The sequence below is a fragment of the Epinephelus lanceolatus genome, chromosome 22, assembly GCF_041903045.1.
Source record: "Epinephelus lanceolatus isolate andai-2023 chromosome 22, ASM4190304v1, whole genome shotgun sequence".
Lineage (NCBI taxonomy): Eukaryota > Metazoa > Chordata > Actinopteri > Perciformes > Serranidae > Epinephelus > Epinephelus lanceolatus.
In genome coordinates, this window is record NC_135755.1 from 38,162,501 (window position 1) to 38,177,500 (window position 15,000).

The 15,000-nt window shown below is 40.0% G+C and overlaps 1 protein-coding gene across 1 annotated transcript in view; it reads right to left on the bottom strand.

Moving 5' to 3' along the window:
• Window positions 1-2,554: 2,554 nt before the first annotated feature.
• The window catches only part of grpel1 (GrpE-like 1, mitochondrial), an 18,536-nt gene continuing 6,090 nt past the window's right edge, over window positions 2,555-15,000 (bottom strand). The window contains exons 2-4 of the mRNA XM_033609888.2: window positions 8,885-9,032; window positions 7,515-7,596; window positions 2,555-4,981 (exon numbers count right to left, since the gene is read on the bottom strand). Of these exons, the coding sequence (XP_033465779.1) occupies window positions 4,635-4,981; window positions 7,515-7,596; window positions 8,885-9,032 (577 nt within the window). The 3' untranslated portion in view covers window positions 2,555-4,634. The remainder of the gene's footprint in view (window positions 4,982-7,514; window positions 7,597-8,884; window positions 9,033-15,000) is intronic.

Consider the following 15,000-nt stretch of genomic DNA (forward strand, 5'->3'; position numbering starts at 1 on the left):
CTTTTAAATACATTTTTTGTACAGGAGGCGGCTTGTGGATTTAACGTTCAGTACAGGAGGAATGATTCTGGCAAGAAAAACCTAGTTCAATGTTCATTTGGGCACCGGACTATTGCTTTAACTGTTTTTTGTTTGGTATCTTTGGAAACGTTGGGATCTCAACTAGAATTAAAAAAAAAAACATTTGTACTGACTGGCTGAGAGGTTAAACATTTCTGGTAGAGATGTGCAGAGAGCCACACAAATATAATGACATAATTATAATCAAGAGTGGGGTCCCCCCAAAAATGTCCCTGTAAAATGGGGTCCTGGTATAAAAAGGTTGAGAACCACTGCAGTAAAGCATACTTAATGGCCCATTTCAGCACATTTCAACCTTCGTCTGTATGTTTTTAATATGCCTCATTCAAGCCAAAAACAATCACTTTACGTTTTTGGGTGTTATATTAGTTCTGCAGGGGTTGCTCCAAACTTGTCTACCAGTGACATCATGCTCACTAATTCTAATAACTGCCATATGCCTGAATGGCAGTGATGTCACTGGTAGACAAGTTTGGAGCAACCCCTGCAGAACTATATAACACCCAAAAAAGTAAAGTGATTATTTTTGGCTTGAATGAGGCATATTAAAAACATACAGACGAAGGTTGAAAAGTGCTGAAATGGTCCTTTGTGTTACCCTTCAAGAAAGTTACATCCATGACCCTTCAAGTGGACAAAAATGTCCATTTTCTAGAAAGTGTCCAACCAAAGGTCACAGAGGGGTGATTTTTGTTAAGGGGGGTAATTTTGGGTTGAATTTGAAAATCCCAACTTTCAGCATGAAAATCCATTATTTGAACCTGTAATGCATTTTTATCCTATCCATGACCCTTCAAGTGGAAAAAAATGTCCACCTGTCATTTAGCCATTTGTTATTGTTGCTATACCATCCATTTATCATGGATGGGATAAAAATGCTGAAAGTTGGGATTTTCAAATTTAACCCAAAATTACCCCCCCTTGACAAAAATCAACCCCCTGTGACCTTTTGTTGGACACTTTCTAGAAAATGGACATTTTTGTCCACTTGAAGGGTCATGGATAGAATAAAAATGCATTACAGGGTCAAATAATGGATTTTTGAGATTTTGAAATTTCACCCAGAATGACACCCCCATGCAAAAAATCACCCCCCTGTGACCTTTCATTTGTCTGTGAGGGAGTTTTGAATTTTGGAAATGGACAAAAATGTCCAGGGGTAACACAAGGGTTAAGAATAACATTGTTTCAATGTTGAACATAACGTAGTTGAATCAATATTGATTCAATGTCGAGACTGATTAAAAATTCAACATTATTTCAATGTTGATCAAAACAAGCACTTTCAATGTTATTTTCAACGTCTGACATCAATGTTGATTCAATCTTAAGCCATGACAATATCTCAATGTTGATTCAATGGCTTTTTGCTTTCTGGGTAAGCTCTGTGACAAACAAGTTTATGATAATTAAACATTTTGTTCAGCATGATAATCTTCAATATATGATTTTTGAAGCGTACATGCAATCACCACAAGTAAAAAGCTAATGTTAGGCTATAAACAAACTAAAGCACAGTCGCATGACTTTAAGGATGCCACCACAACAAAGCTGTAAAGCCTTGTTCACTGTGATGATGCTGTCGTTTCATTAAGCCACTTGTTAGCAACAGTCTTACTGAAGACATGTAAAAGCTTTAAAATTAACAAGTAGTGCATTTACTGATGTATTTTATGTCGTAGAACAAAATGCAAAACTCTCTTAAGCATGTGTTAACCACAGACCTTATTTCAGGCCTCTAACCAAAGCACAAACTACAATTACCAACTTGTAGTTGTATGCCTCTGCGCACCAGTTTCTCAGACAGTTTACATCCATATCTGTAAAAACATGGGTGCTTCATACACATATTCCCCCTGAGCAGCACAGAATATCTATACAATTTGTGGGAAATTTTGTCATAGCTAGTGCATGAATTTTTGAGTAATGGCCAAAAACATGTTTGGTGAGGTCACAGTGACCTTGACCTTTGACCACCAAATTCTAGTCTGTTCATTTCTGAGTCCAAGTGGATGTTTGTGCCAAATTTGAGGAAATTCCCACAAGACGTTTTCAAGATATTGCATTTACAACGATGCGACGGATGCAAGGTCACAGTGACCTTTGACCACCAAAATCTTATCAATTGAATCAAAGTGGACGTTTGTCCCAAATTAAATTGAATGAATTAAATTCCCTCAAGGCCTTCTTGAGATAGCGCTTTCACAAGAATGAAGAGGACGAAAAGTCACTGTGACCCTGACCTTCAAGCACCTAATTCTAATCAGTTCATTCTGGAGTCCAAGTGGATGTGTTGGGGAGTGACCCTTTGAACTGGTGAACTTGGGATATTGACCACTACGGGGCTCCTGTCAGAGAACACACAGTCATCACGTTAAGTTAAGCTCTTAACTAGTAGAATGAGAAGCTTGAGGGTGCAGCATAGAAGTGTGTGAACACTCAGTTTCTGAAATAAAACAGAAAAATACAAATATACATCTGAGTTATTTACTAATAACCAACATTAACCTAAGACATCATATGTGTCACATGTGACAGTAATCACTTTCACCCTGACACTGTAAAGAAAACACATACACAGTGAATTTACAATAATGACAAGGCAGGCAAGCCAGCTAGGCTACTCAGTTAGGTCAACATTAGGCTAATATTCAAACAGGTTAATGACTGCAACAAACTTCATCAATATGACAAAAGTGCAACAAACAAACCTAAAAATCACAAAATATAGAGAAATAACTAAGCAATTTTGCCATATAAACACCACAGTAGCAATATTAAACTTACATCATTAGTGACTTCTGCACCCGAGATGATTGCATGTAAGTATTCACAACAGGACGTTTATGCTAAATTTAAAGAAATTCCCTCAAAGCATTCTTGAGATATTGCGTTTAGGAGCATGGGACGTATGGAGGGATAAGCAACACAAAAACATAATGTCTCTGGCCACAGCTACCTCAGGTGTGGAGGCATAAAAACCCATTGACTTCGAGATGAACCCGAAGTGTTAAAATGCTAACAAATTTCCAGGTTTTAGAGAAATAAAATACACACACAAATTTTGATGGCAGAATCAATTCGTTTTTGGTTTTGGTCTTTTGAAGGAATTTGTTGAGAATAAGACAAATGTAAAATATCAGCAGAGTTATCCTTTAAATACAGCTGTAGTATATGACTTGTACATGGTTTGGAGGACCACACTGATGAAATGTGACTAAGCATGACTGATGACCATATCAGAAAACTAACACCCCCCACTCATTCAGTCCTTCATTACCCTACCTTTGAATGAGCACAAATTCAATAATACACATCTATGAAACAACATGCATGCATAATAATATTGTGACATCATCGATATTAGCAGACATCAGATTTAAAATTAACTATCAGAATCAGCCAGCATGCTTTTTCTTATTTTGCACAATGGAATAAATATTACATACATTGACAAGCATTCTATGTCTCCCATCTCCTGGTGGGCCATCACAATAAGAGTATGCATGCACAATATGATGTTAATTCCACTATAGAAGAGGCTTGATGATCACTAAAATTAGGTTGGGAGAAAAGTAGATAATTGATATAGGTTATCGGCCAAATAAGTTGTTATATATCAGCATATCAGATATCGGCAAAAAAATCAAATATTGTGCATTCCTAGAAACAACCTTTAACATAATCTTCTTTTACATGAAAAATATCTTTTAAGAAAATAAGCAAAAAGCCTTTTTACTATATATGATACATCATAATTCCCTCTCTATATGTAATATATCTACAGTGCAGTATCTCTGCCTCATGTCTCTCCCTCTGTGACGTACAGTTTGAAAATATATCTACAGTGCAGTATATCTGCCTCATGTCTCTCCCTTTGTGATGTACAGTTTGAAAAACTCTGCACTAAGTAGGAAAACACTTTTTTTTCAAGATGTGTGTTAAAGTAAAAAAACACTAAACCAAGACGTCTCTCATAGTCGATCCATTTATTGTGATACTGTGACAGTTTGGACAAAGGTCCATAAACAGAATTATTCTAAGTGTTTGTAGATAAAGTTGTTGCATTATTGTCAGGTTCCACTGAGCCAAGTTGTGGTGAAGGAAATAACGGAGGCTGGCTCACCGTCCGTGAAGAGAGCATCACTCAATTTGTAGATGGACTGTACATCATAGCTCAGCCCAAGTGTCTTCATTAGAGGGGTTAATTATCATCTTTTAAACTCTCTGTGCACCTTTCCAGTTAAAATGTATGGTTGTGGGAGGAAACATGAAAGCCTTTGATTTGGTCAAGTTTTGTTTTTGACAATGTCTGACAATAACTGGACTGGGGAATAACTCACAGGACTGATGACAAGCTGAAATTCTACTGTATCGGCTTTCCTGTGCCAGACAAAGTATAAGTGTAAATGTATCAGGTAAAAGCTGGGAGACATTGTTCCGATACAACGTTTGGTTCAGTTTGATCCCATCTCTAACTTTCGACCAGTGTGCTGTACCTTAGGTCATCCCTCACTCAAGCGAAGCCTACGTTGTCAGTTAGATCATCACTTCTAGGGGGCTTTGGCTACACCCACCAAGGCTGGCCTGAGGGTGCGACCGTGAAGTTTGTAGCCAACTTTGGTGACTACGGCGACAGTGCCAGGCTCCTTGCCCCCCACAGGGGCTTGGAAGAGGGCCTCATGCTCGTAGGGGTCGAACTTCTGGCCGTCTGGATTGAGCTTGACCAGGCCGTGTTTGGTGAAGACCTTCTGGATCTGGACCTCGGTCATCACCAGGCCATCATACAGGTTCTTCAGATGAGGGTTCTGGCTTGTCACCTCCTCCTTGGGCACACTCTCTGTGGCCTTCTCCAAGATGTCTGCCACCTCTAGCAGGTCCTTACAGAAGCCCTGGATCCCTGGTGATGAAGACAGTTAGAACACCATTCAGCATGCTTTAAATCCCTGACTTTGAATCAGAATTGTCCTGCATCCAAACAGTCTAGTTACCTGCATGAAGATACATGATGACACTTAAAATCAGACTACAGAACAACCTCACTGAGACAAAGTGGAATGCTACCATAAGGAGGAAACATGTCTGCAAGTGAGGTATGTTGCATTCATTCCTTGCTTAATTTTGTGACATGCTGAAATGTAGCGAGCAGTGGCAATGACATATACAGGCAATGAAATAATGTCAGTTACCTAACAAATATGCTTACATTAGCTACTGATTATACCAGACCACAAAAAGCTCAGCGCGTTAAATTGAGCAAGTGTGTGTTTTATTGCTAATTAAAGATACTGTTATTTCCTTCCAAAGTAAAGGCTTATTTATGGTAGGGTGTGCAACACTTTTGACTGGACAGATTTCGACAGAAATTTAAGGTGAAGTGTGTAAGATTTAGGGAGATTTGGTGGTGTATAGCAGTGAATTGCAGACTGCAACTAGTTGAAACATCTCCTGGTTAGAATTCCTTCACTGTCCATTCTTAAGGAGGTTTCCACCGAAGCCGAATTATCTGCAGAGGTCTTTTCCTCTCCAAATCAAACACACCAGGGGTTTCATTTATATCCGTTGCGTATGCACAAAACGAGGCCTGAAAGGAGCGTACGCCACTTCCCACGCAAAAGGTGTGATCTATAAAGACAAAACCTTGACGGGAGATGTGTGCATGTAGGGAAACTCTGACCGATGCACACAAACATTTTGGAGCCAGGGGAAATTGGCGACCCAGTATTTTCTACTAAGTGGGCTACATGTTCAGTTGCAAGCTGATCTACGGCTGAAGTACCCTGTTATTCTTTCGGCATTTGTTATTCCACAGTACGGCAGGTAAAATAAGTTTATCTGTTGGAGGTGAGCTGTTCGCAAAGGTGCAGTAAGAGCCTTTTTATTTTTAAGTTCCGCTAATTCGGTAATACACACATTTTAATTCCTATAACGTCTTAAAAGTAAAAGTCCCCTGTTATTTTATTATGTAAAAAGTTTTTTGTGAAGCAGCAAAATGAGGAAATCTTGGGTTTCTGAGCAGCAACTTCACACAACTTCTAATACGTTGGATGGCAAACATAAGCGGTAAAATAAAGCAGATATCTAAAGTAAAAACAAGTCGCAGGAGAGAAACTAAATTTCAAACCACAGAGATTCAGTTAGAAGCTGCAAAAGTACTGAGAGCTGAGCTGAACACACAGAGACTCTTAAAAACGCCTTTCTCTCTGGTCTGCTGCAAGACAGAGGTGAGCAGAGTCTCACATCACACACAGCTTGTTTGAGGGGGAGAAACGGGGTGGTCGGGGGTTGGCTGTGGTCGGCTAGGCGCCACCGCTACCCGCTTGAGTGCAAATGGCCCGCCTTTTGGACCTACTCCGGAGAAGGAATAGGTTCAGAGCTCGGAGTGGCACGGCATGTCTAAACTGATAACATAAACACAAATCAGCACAACATGGCTTGACTGGATGCGGCTAACAGTATTGTGCCTGTGCTACTGTGGTAACTTTATTCATCTCACTGATTTAGCGTAGCTTGTGCAACATACAGACTGATGTCGCACTGTAGACTAATTAACAGACAGATTAAACAGAGGAGCAGCTCTGTGTCTGTCTGAGTGTTGCTGGAGAAACTGTGAGTGAGCGGGGCAGAGCTGTGCGGAGAGTGTGAAAGAAGGGAGATGAAAGAGCAGCACAACATTTTCAATTTATGCTTTGGTAAAATGTGTCAGTCGTCTCCAATGTTAGCGGAAAAGCCCTTTGTTTTTTACACTGCAATTCTATTTCTGTAGCATTTAGTGAAATGTAATCTGCCCAGTCAGTTGTTTAAAAATTACAGAAATATTCTGTCGTATGTAATTTAAATTTTTTAACTGTCTACATTAATTGATCAGATCCCAGTCTGTTTATTAGCAGCAGTTTCCTTTCAGTCGCTAATGTGGGCTGGGAAATAAAATCAGTGATCAGTAAATACCAACACTGCTGATGGCTTCACGCAACATAACTATTTTGGTTCAGTAAATGTTTCCTATCAGTGAGCCTGGTGAAGGCAGTTCGGCCAACCTCTGTCCTCTCAGCTCTGCAGGAGCTGCTGCTGACAGACAGCTGATTCTGTAAACAGACACTGCAGGTCAGAGTCTGTGTTGATTTAAAACTACTTTCTTCATGGTGACGATAGCAATACTACCAATCATATTGTGCCAAAATACGATGATGTTCACAACATCAAATTCTCCAGGTGCATTACAAGAAAGGAAAGTATGGCACAACACTTTTTTTCTGTCAAATATATGTAAGTTCTGTCAAGCAAACCCAAGCATATGTCAGCAATCGCAGAATATCTGATCCAGAACACAGATTATTTTCTGCAGAATTTATGTATGGCAAAGCCCATGTTAGGTTGTGGATCATGTTGAAAAAAATATGGAAAACCGGCTGAGCTAAAATGAAGGGTCTTACCGTATAGTTTAGCATCTTCTATCATCTTCTGACTCCTTGTCCGGAGGTTCTCTGTGTCTGCTAAGGCCCGCTTGTATTTTTCCTGGAAACACAGTAGAAACAGTAAGCCATGACTTAAATACACAACATTATCTGAATGATGGAATGAATCCCCGTTATATAAACTGTAATTAGTTACCAAGTCTGTGAAGTACTTTTGTAAAAGGTTCTGATGTCAGTAGTCCCCTATAATTTTACCTGACAACCATGGAGAAGAGCTGTAACGTTAGCATGGCAGCTGACTAGTGCTAACGCTAACGTCCCCACGCTTAAGCAGGCTCCCGGAACGTTAGCATGGTAGCCGACTTGTGCTAACGCTAACGTCCCCACGCTTCTCAGCTCCGACTCACTGAGCCTGGCGGAGAAGCGTAGGGACGTTAGCACTAGTCGGCTGCCATGCTAACGTTCCAACTCTTCTCCGTGAGACCGGCTCAGTTGGAGTTGGAGCGTTAGCGTGGCAGCCAAGTAGTGCTAACGCTAACAGGAAAGCAGGGAAATAGCTAAACACAGCAGAGACCAAGAGTGAGTGAAAGGCATCGCTAACTTCTAAACTAAGCCAAACTAAGTTGGCTGTTTAGGTTTTATTTCCTCGCCCCTGTGGCGAGTGAATCTGCCTGCAGTGAAAGCGGGGGCTAACCGGTGCTTACTCCTCATGCTCCACTTCACTCAGCTACCAGCACAGCCACTTAGCCTCTGCTAGCGGCTCTCCGTTTGGATCCAACCGGAGCACCGAGCCCTGGTTTGTTATTCTGTTATTCAGGTTAATGTGGGAAGAAGCAGCGGGTATATCAGGCAGCTGAGCGAAGCTGAGTGAAGCGGAGTCTGTGGAAGAAACACCGGGACCATCTGGATGTGATAGTCTGTGGAGATACTGCGGTGCTCGCCGGCACAGACAAGGTGCTTAACAATAAGCAACAATAGCTCATTTTGAAGGTCATAGAAGATTGTGTGGCTGCACGCAACAAATAGTTTTCATTTCTCAACGGATAGTTTTTAATCAGTACATACACACAGTATACATACAGAACATCACTCAAAGTTCCTTTTTTCCTCTCAGGATGTCACTAAAAAATCATTAGCATTTTTAGGATCTAGCAGTGACATGACTGTACAAATTTTTGTGTAGGAAGCTTGTATTTCAGTGAAATTAACAGTGTCACTGTTTGGGTCATTAGTCTACCTTAAAAGTTACCGATTGTTGATATGGTGGTCAGGTAAAATTAAATGGGCCAAAACACAAAATGTGAGAAATTGAAAAATGCAGCCATGGGTGTGATGCAGTTATTATCTCTGTAAAACATAACACCAGCCTGCTAAACTCTCAGACTTACTGTCATTTCCTTGAGCTCTTCTTCCAGCTGGGCCTTCTCCTCCACCAGGAGTTTCTCTGCTGCACTCTGCTCTGGCTTCTCAGCCTCCTCATCTGAACCATGGCCATTCTTCTGCTGGGTTGCTGTGCATAACAATCGTGGAGACACTCTGAGAGACAGAGGGGGAAGTGAGTGCGTGAGTAAGAGAGACAGAGAGAGACAGAATCACCGGTTTGACAAATCAAAACATCTCAAGACAGGACCATGGGCATAATTAGTAGATTATTCAAGCAATAGTTTGTTTAATCCCTAATATTTACAAGTGTTACTCATCATCCATTGCAAAGTTCAAATTCAGATATATCACTATCAGCACCGTCTCATTCATAAAGAGTAATAACTGAAGCATTACAGTGGGGTACATGATGCAGTACTGAAAAATAAGTGTCCAAGGGGACTCACTAAATTGTATGATTATATACAGTATTATACACAGACAGGTGGAAAAAATTAAATAAATCCTGGACAGTACATTGTCCTTTGAGGTCCACATCAATAATGTTAATCGGTCAACTTTCATCTACGTAATATTAATTGTCTTCGTCTGTCACTTACACCTCACAGCACTGCTATCCTCGTTCACTCTTTGGTTACATCCTGTATTGATTATTGCAATTCCATCCTCTTTGGTCTCCCTCTCAAGTGTTTTTATAAGCTCCAACTGGTCTAAAGTCCAGCTGCCTGTATCATAACTAGAACCCCCTCCATAGATCATATCACCTCCTGTTCTCCAACAGCTTCACTGGCTTCCTGTTAAATATCCCATGATTTCGAGATCCTGCTTCTCACCTTTAAGGCCTTTCATAATCAAGCCCCTTCCTACATGTCTGAACTCCTAAATACCTTTACCCCCCTCCTGTACAATTTGATCCTCTTCTGCAATCCAACTCACATCACCATCTGCCCACTTGACTATCATGGGTTTCAGAGCCTTCAGCCATTCTGTCTCCCACCTTTGGAACTTTCTCCCCTATGACATTCGCAATTTTGACTCCCTTTCCACTATGGATGCATGATAATATTGGCACATCATCGTTATTAGCAGATATTGGCTTTAAAATGAACCCAAATCGGCCAACATGCTTTTCCTTATTTTGCACAATGAATAAATATTACATACATAAAGAAGAATTCTATTTCATGTCTCCATCTGCTGGTGGGCCATCATGATAAGAGTATGCATGCATAATAGGATGTTAATTCCACTACAGAAGAGACTTTATGAACACTAAAATTAAGTGGGGAAAAAAATATTTATTGATATCTATGTCAGCTATCAGCCCAAAGAGTTATATATCTGCATATCTGAAATCGGCAAAAAGATCAAACATCGTGCATCCCTACTTTCCACTTTCAAATCCCATCTGAAAACATACCTTTTAAGCTGGCATACTCGGTCTGATGTTATGGTGACACACATAGAGACTTGCACTAATGATGAATTTATGATGATGATTTTAGTACTTACAAGGGCTACCCCTAATAGTCGACCAAATGTTAGTCGACAAGATTTCATTGGTCGCTTAGCCGCAGAAAAAAAGAGAGACAAAAAACAAAAATTATACCTGAAACTCTATTAGGACCTGCGCCTTGTCAAAATAAATCAAAACCTGTATGATTGGACCATGTGAAAATTTAATTTGAAAGGACAGACCCAGGAAGTTACCATGCTCAGCAGTCAGACAAGAGTCACGTTAATTTACAGGGCTGGTACCTTTGGTTATTACACAGTCTAGTTAATAACATCTCAGGCAGGAAATTCAAAGTGTGAGATCATTTTACGAAGTTGAAGGACGAACACAAGGTGATATGTAAACTCTGCAGGCAAACATTTGCCTATCATTCGTTGACTACAAACATGACGAATCATCTGAAACGTCTGAGTAGCTAGTTAGCACAATCATTACTGCTTTGCAGACAGTACACTGTGTGCACAATTATTATTATTATTCATTTTATTTTCGAACAAATACAGTGATCTCAGTCAATCCAAATTTTTAATAAACCTCAAAACTGAATATTTAACAAAGGAAAAGTGAGTTTGGGCTTTCTCAGAAGAATATCTATGTGTGCACAATTATGCAACTAAATGAAAAACTAAAAATTTCCAATCTCACTTGTTTATTTCCATCTATTAGAGTAAGAATAACAAATAAACAGGTCAAAATTTACAAATAAACACTTCTGACATTTCAACAAATAATCAGTGACCAATACAGCCACACGTCTTTTCAATAACTGTCATGAGCCTTCCATCCAGTCTGTTAGTTTCTTGATCTGTTGATGATCAACTTTCCGTGCAGCAGCAACCCCAGCCTCCCACATGCTGTTCAAAGAGGTGCCTGTCTTCCCTAACTGTAAATCTCACATTTAAGAAGGGCCCACAAGTTCTCAATAGGGGTTAGGTCAGGGGAGGAAGGGGGCCATGTCATTATTCTGTCATCTTTAAGGCCTTTGCTCGCTAGCCATGCAGTGGAGTACTTGGATGCATGTGATGGAACACTGTCCTGCATGGCCTTCTTGAATGATGTAGACTTTTTCCTGTACTACTGCTTGAAGAAAGTATCTTCTAAAAACTGGCAGTAGGTTTGGGAGTTGATTTTAAGTCCATCTTCAACCTGAAAAGGTCCAACTAGCTCATCCTTAATAATAGCAGCCCATACCAGTACCCCACCTCCACCTTGCTGGCGTCTGAGTCGAAGTGGAGCTCTGTGCCTATTAGTGATCCAGCCATGGGCCCATCCATCTGGTCCGTCAAGAGTCACTCTTATTTCATCGGTCCATAAAACCTTTGAAAAATCTGTCCTCAGATATTTCTTGGCCCAGTTTTGATGTTTCAACTTATGAGTCTTGTTCAGTGGTGGTTGTGTTTCAGCTTTCCTTACCTGGGCCATGTCTCTGAGCACTGAACACCTTGTGCTTCTCGACACTCCAGGTAGGTTGCATTTCTGGAATATGGCAGCACTGGAGGTTAATGGGTTCCTGGTTGCTTCAAGTTTAATTCTTCTCAAATCTTTAGCAGTTAATTTGCGTCTTTTTTTCTCCACACGTTTGTTGTGACCCTGTTGACTATTTGCAACAAAACGTTTGATTGTTCAATGATCACGCCTCAATAGCTTAACTACTTCAAGAGTGCTGCATCCCTCTGAGAGGCATTTTACATTTTTTGACTTTTCAGAGTCTGTTAAATTTCTTTTTTGGCCCATTTTGTCTGAGGTAAAGAAGCTACCTAATAATTATGCTTACCTTGATATAGGGTGTTGATCACTTACGGCCAAACCCTCCCTCATTACACAAATAAATACATTATTAGAATATTAATTTTCTGGTATTCAAATCAAACAATGCAAGTAAAATGGGGCAATGTCTTATCAACCCCTTTTGAGGTCCAAAATGGAGTGCGACAGGGCGGAATTCTGTCTCCTTATCTATTTAATGTCTATATGGATGATTTGTCTAAATTGTTGAATGTTTGTAAGATGGGCTGTCTTGTGGGAAACTCTGTCGTCAACCACCTAATGTACGCTGATGACCTGGTAGTGCTAAGCCCGTACAGTGCTGGTTTGAAGCAACTGTTAAAGGTGTGCTCAGTATGGAAAAGATTTTGACATTAGATACAATTCCAGCAAGAGCAACATCATGATTGTTAGGACCAAGGAGGACAGGAGACTCATTTTTCCTGATTTCCACTTGAGTGACAAGCCACTTAAGACTTGTAAAGAAATAAAATATCTGGGCCATGTCATAACTGATGACTTGAGTGATGACAGAGATCTGTACAAACAGTGCTGTAAATTATATGCTCAATGTTGTTGCGAAAGTTTATTATGTGCTCACTAGGGTTGGGTACCGTTCATAATTGAACCGATACGGTACCGGTATCTGGAATTCGGTACCGGTACCAAACGGTACCTTATTTCGGTACTTTTTAACCCTATGGACCCCTTTTTAGGGTATTTTTACTGCCTTTACTTTTAAGCTCATATCACAGTCATTATAAAGGCTACATACATTTGCTATATCTTGTTTTTTTTTTCAGGACAATCTGGGCTAACCAGATTTGCCATCATTCCATGTCCTTCTATGTGCCTGTATTTTATATTAATTTTTATATCAATGAAAAAAACAAATCTGTGTGCCTAAATTCTTACATTTTTACATGCATCTCACCATAGCAAGTTGGAAGTTGACATATTCTGCCATATATGAAGAGGGAAGACTCTCTGGAATCTGGCAATATAAGAACCATGATGCTGGGACATTCTGTCACTTCACAGTTGTCCAAAACATGTGGTTTGTGCCAGGCGGACATAATTGCCAGTATTTTTTCATTATTGCAAGAAATTCCATCGACTCATTCACAAGTCAAAAATGTGTTTTATCTGAAAGAAACATGGATTATTTACATCTAAGATAATAGAAAAATAGTCAACCAAGTGCAATGATGTCCTCCAAGATAATATTTGTTTTTCAGTTTCAGCTATATATTGGGGGGACATTTTGGGCATTGGGGGGGCACGTGTCCCCCTCAATGTATATGGTGACTACGGCCCTGTCAGCATGCATAATTAGGCTGCAGTTGTCTGGGTGTGCAAAGGTGAAGTGCGCTTGTCTTGTCATACAAAGTTTGATGGAGTGTCAACTGGACAATATGGAGATATTTGCATCTTGAAAGCCGGACTACAAATGTGGATAGACAGGGAGAAACACACGCAAGCCTAAGACGTGGTAAGATACGATATTCCTCACTATATGAAGTGACTGATAAGATGGATTGTAAAGAAATTCGTCAGGTTTTTATTTTGTAGACAATTGATCTGGATTTATAGCGTGATGGGATGACAGCACAATGATGTGTGTGGTATCACTGGAAAGCTCTAGTCCTGCGCTTTAATGTGATATGCGTGGCATTTCTGTGCGTTCACGAGTAATCCATCCAACAGTAATGTGTGTGCGAAGCTCTATGAAAACTCTGTTATACATAAGTTTATTGTAATTTTATCAATTTTTTTTCGCTGTGAAAACATTGGATTACCGACAAGTGCTTGGCCTTGTCGGAAATCTACAGTTCTGCCGTTTCACGTGATATGCGTGGCTTCTCGCTATGACACACGGTCGCGGAGAAAACCCACAGAGAAGAACGGGTGTGAATTTGGACGCACAACGCGTCGTTCGGGCCCTTAGTTTAAACTTCTCAGTTTCAACATTTAGGAACAGTGCTGCACGTTAACTTTTGTCTGCACATTTTTTTTGTTGCCATTGTTGCTGAGTCTGAGGTCCGAGTCATGCGCTCTTGCTCCGACTCCACCTCAGGTACCGAAATTTGGCACTGATTCATTTTAAGTGAATCGGTACTCGGTAGTACCGACGTGAATCGGTACCAAATACAAAAAGTACCGAGTTTTGGTACCCAACCCTAGTGCTCACCTAGTGTTAAATGTTTTTTATGATCCTACTGTACTCCTATGTACACAGCGCATCTGTGGTGGTAATATAAGAACAGTAGCCTGCGGAGATTCCCTGTAGCCTACAATGATGCCATGAGACTCCTCCTTCGTATCCCAAGATGGCACAATGCAAGTCAACTTTTTGTGAACTCTGGTGTTCCCACTTGTGGAGCCTTATTAAGGCAACTGATGTTTAAATTCATGTCTCGTTTGGACAAATCCCAAAATGGGATCATACTGGCACTAACCAGCCCTAAGAGAAGCTGTTATAGATATATGTCTGGCCTCTGGAAACACTGGCATTTTAGTCTTACATGAATTTTATTGTATTGTACTTTTTTCATGCTTTGTTTTTTTTTTTTTTTTTTTTTTTTTAATCTATGGACCAATCTTGTGTCTGAAATACTAATATATATATATATATATATATATATATATATATATATATATATATATACACAGTACAGGCCAAAAGTTTGGACACACCTTCTCATTCAATGCGTTTTCTTTATTTTCATGACTATTTACATTGTAGATTCTCACTGAAGGCATCAAAACTATGAATGAACACATGTGGAGTTATGTACTTAATAAAAAAAGGTGAAATAACTGAAAACATGTTTTATATTC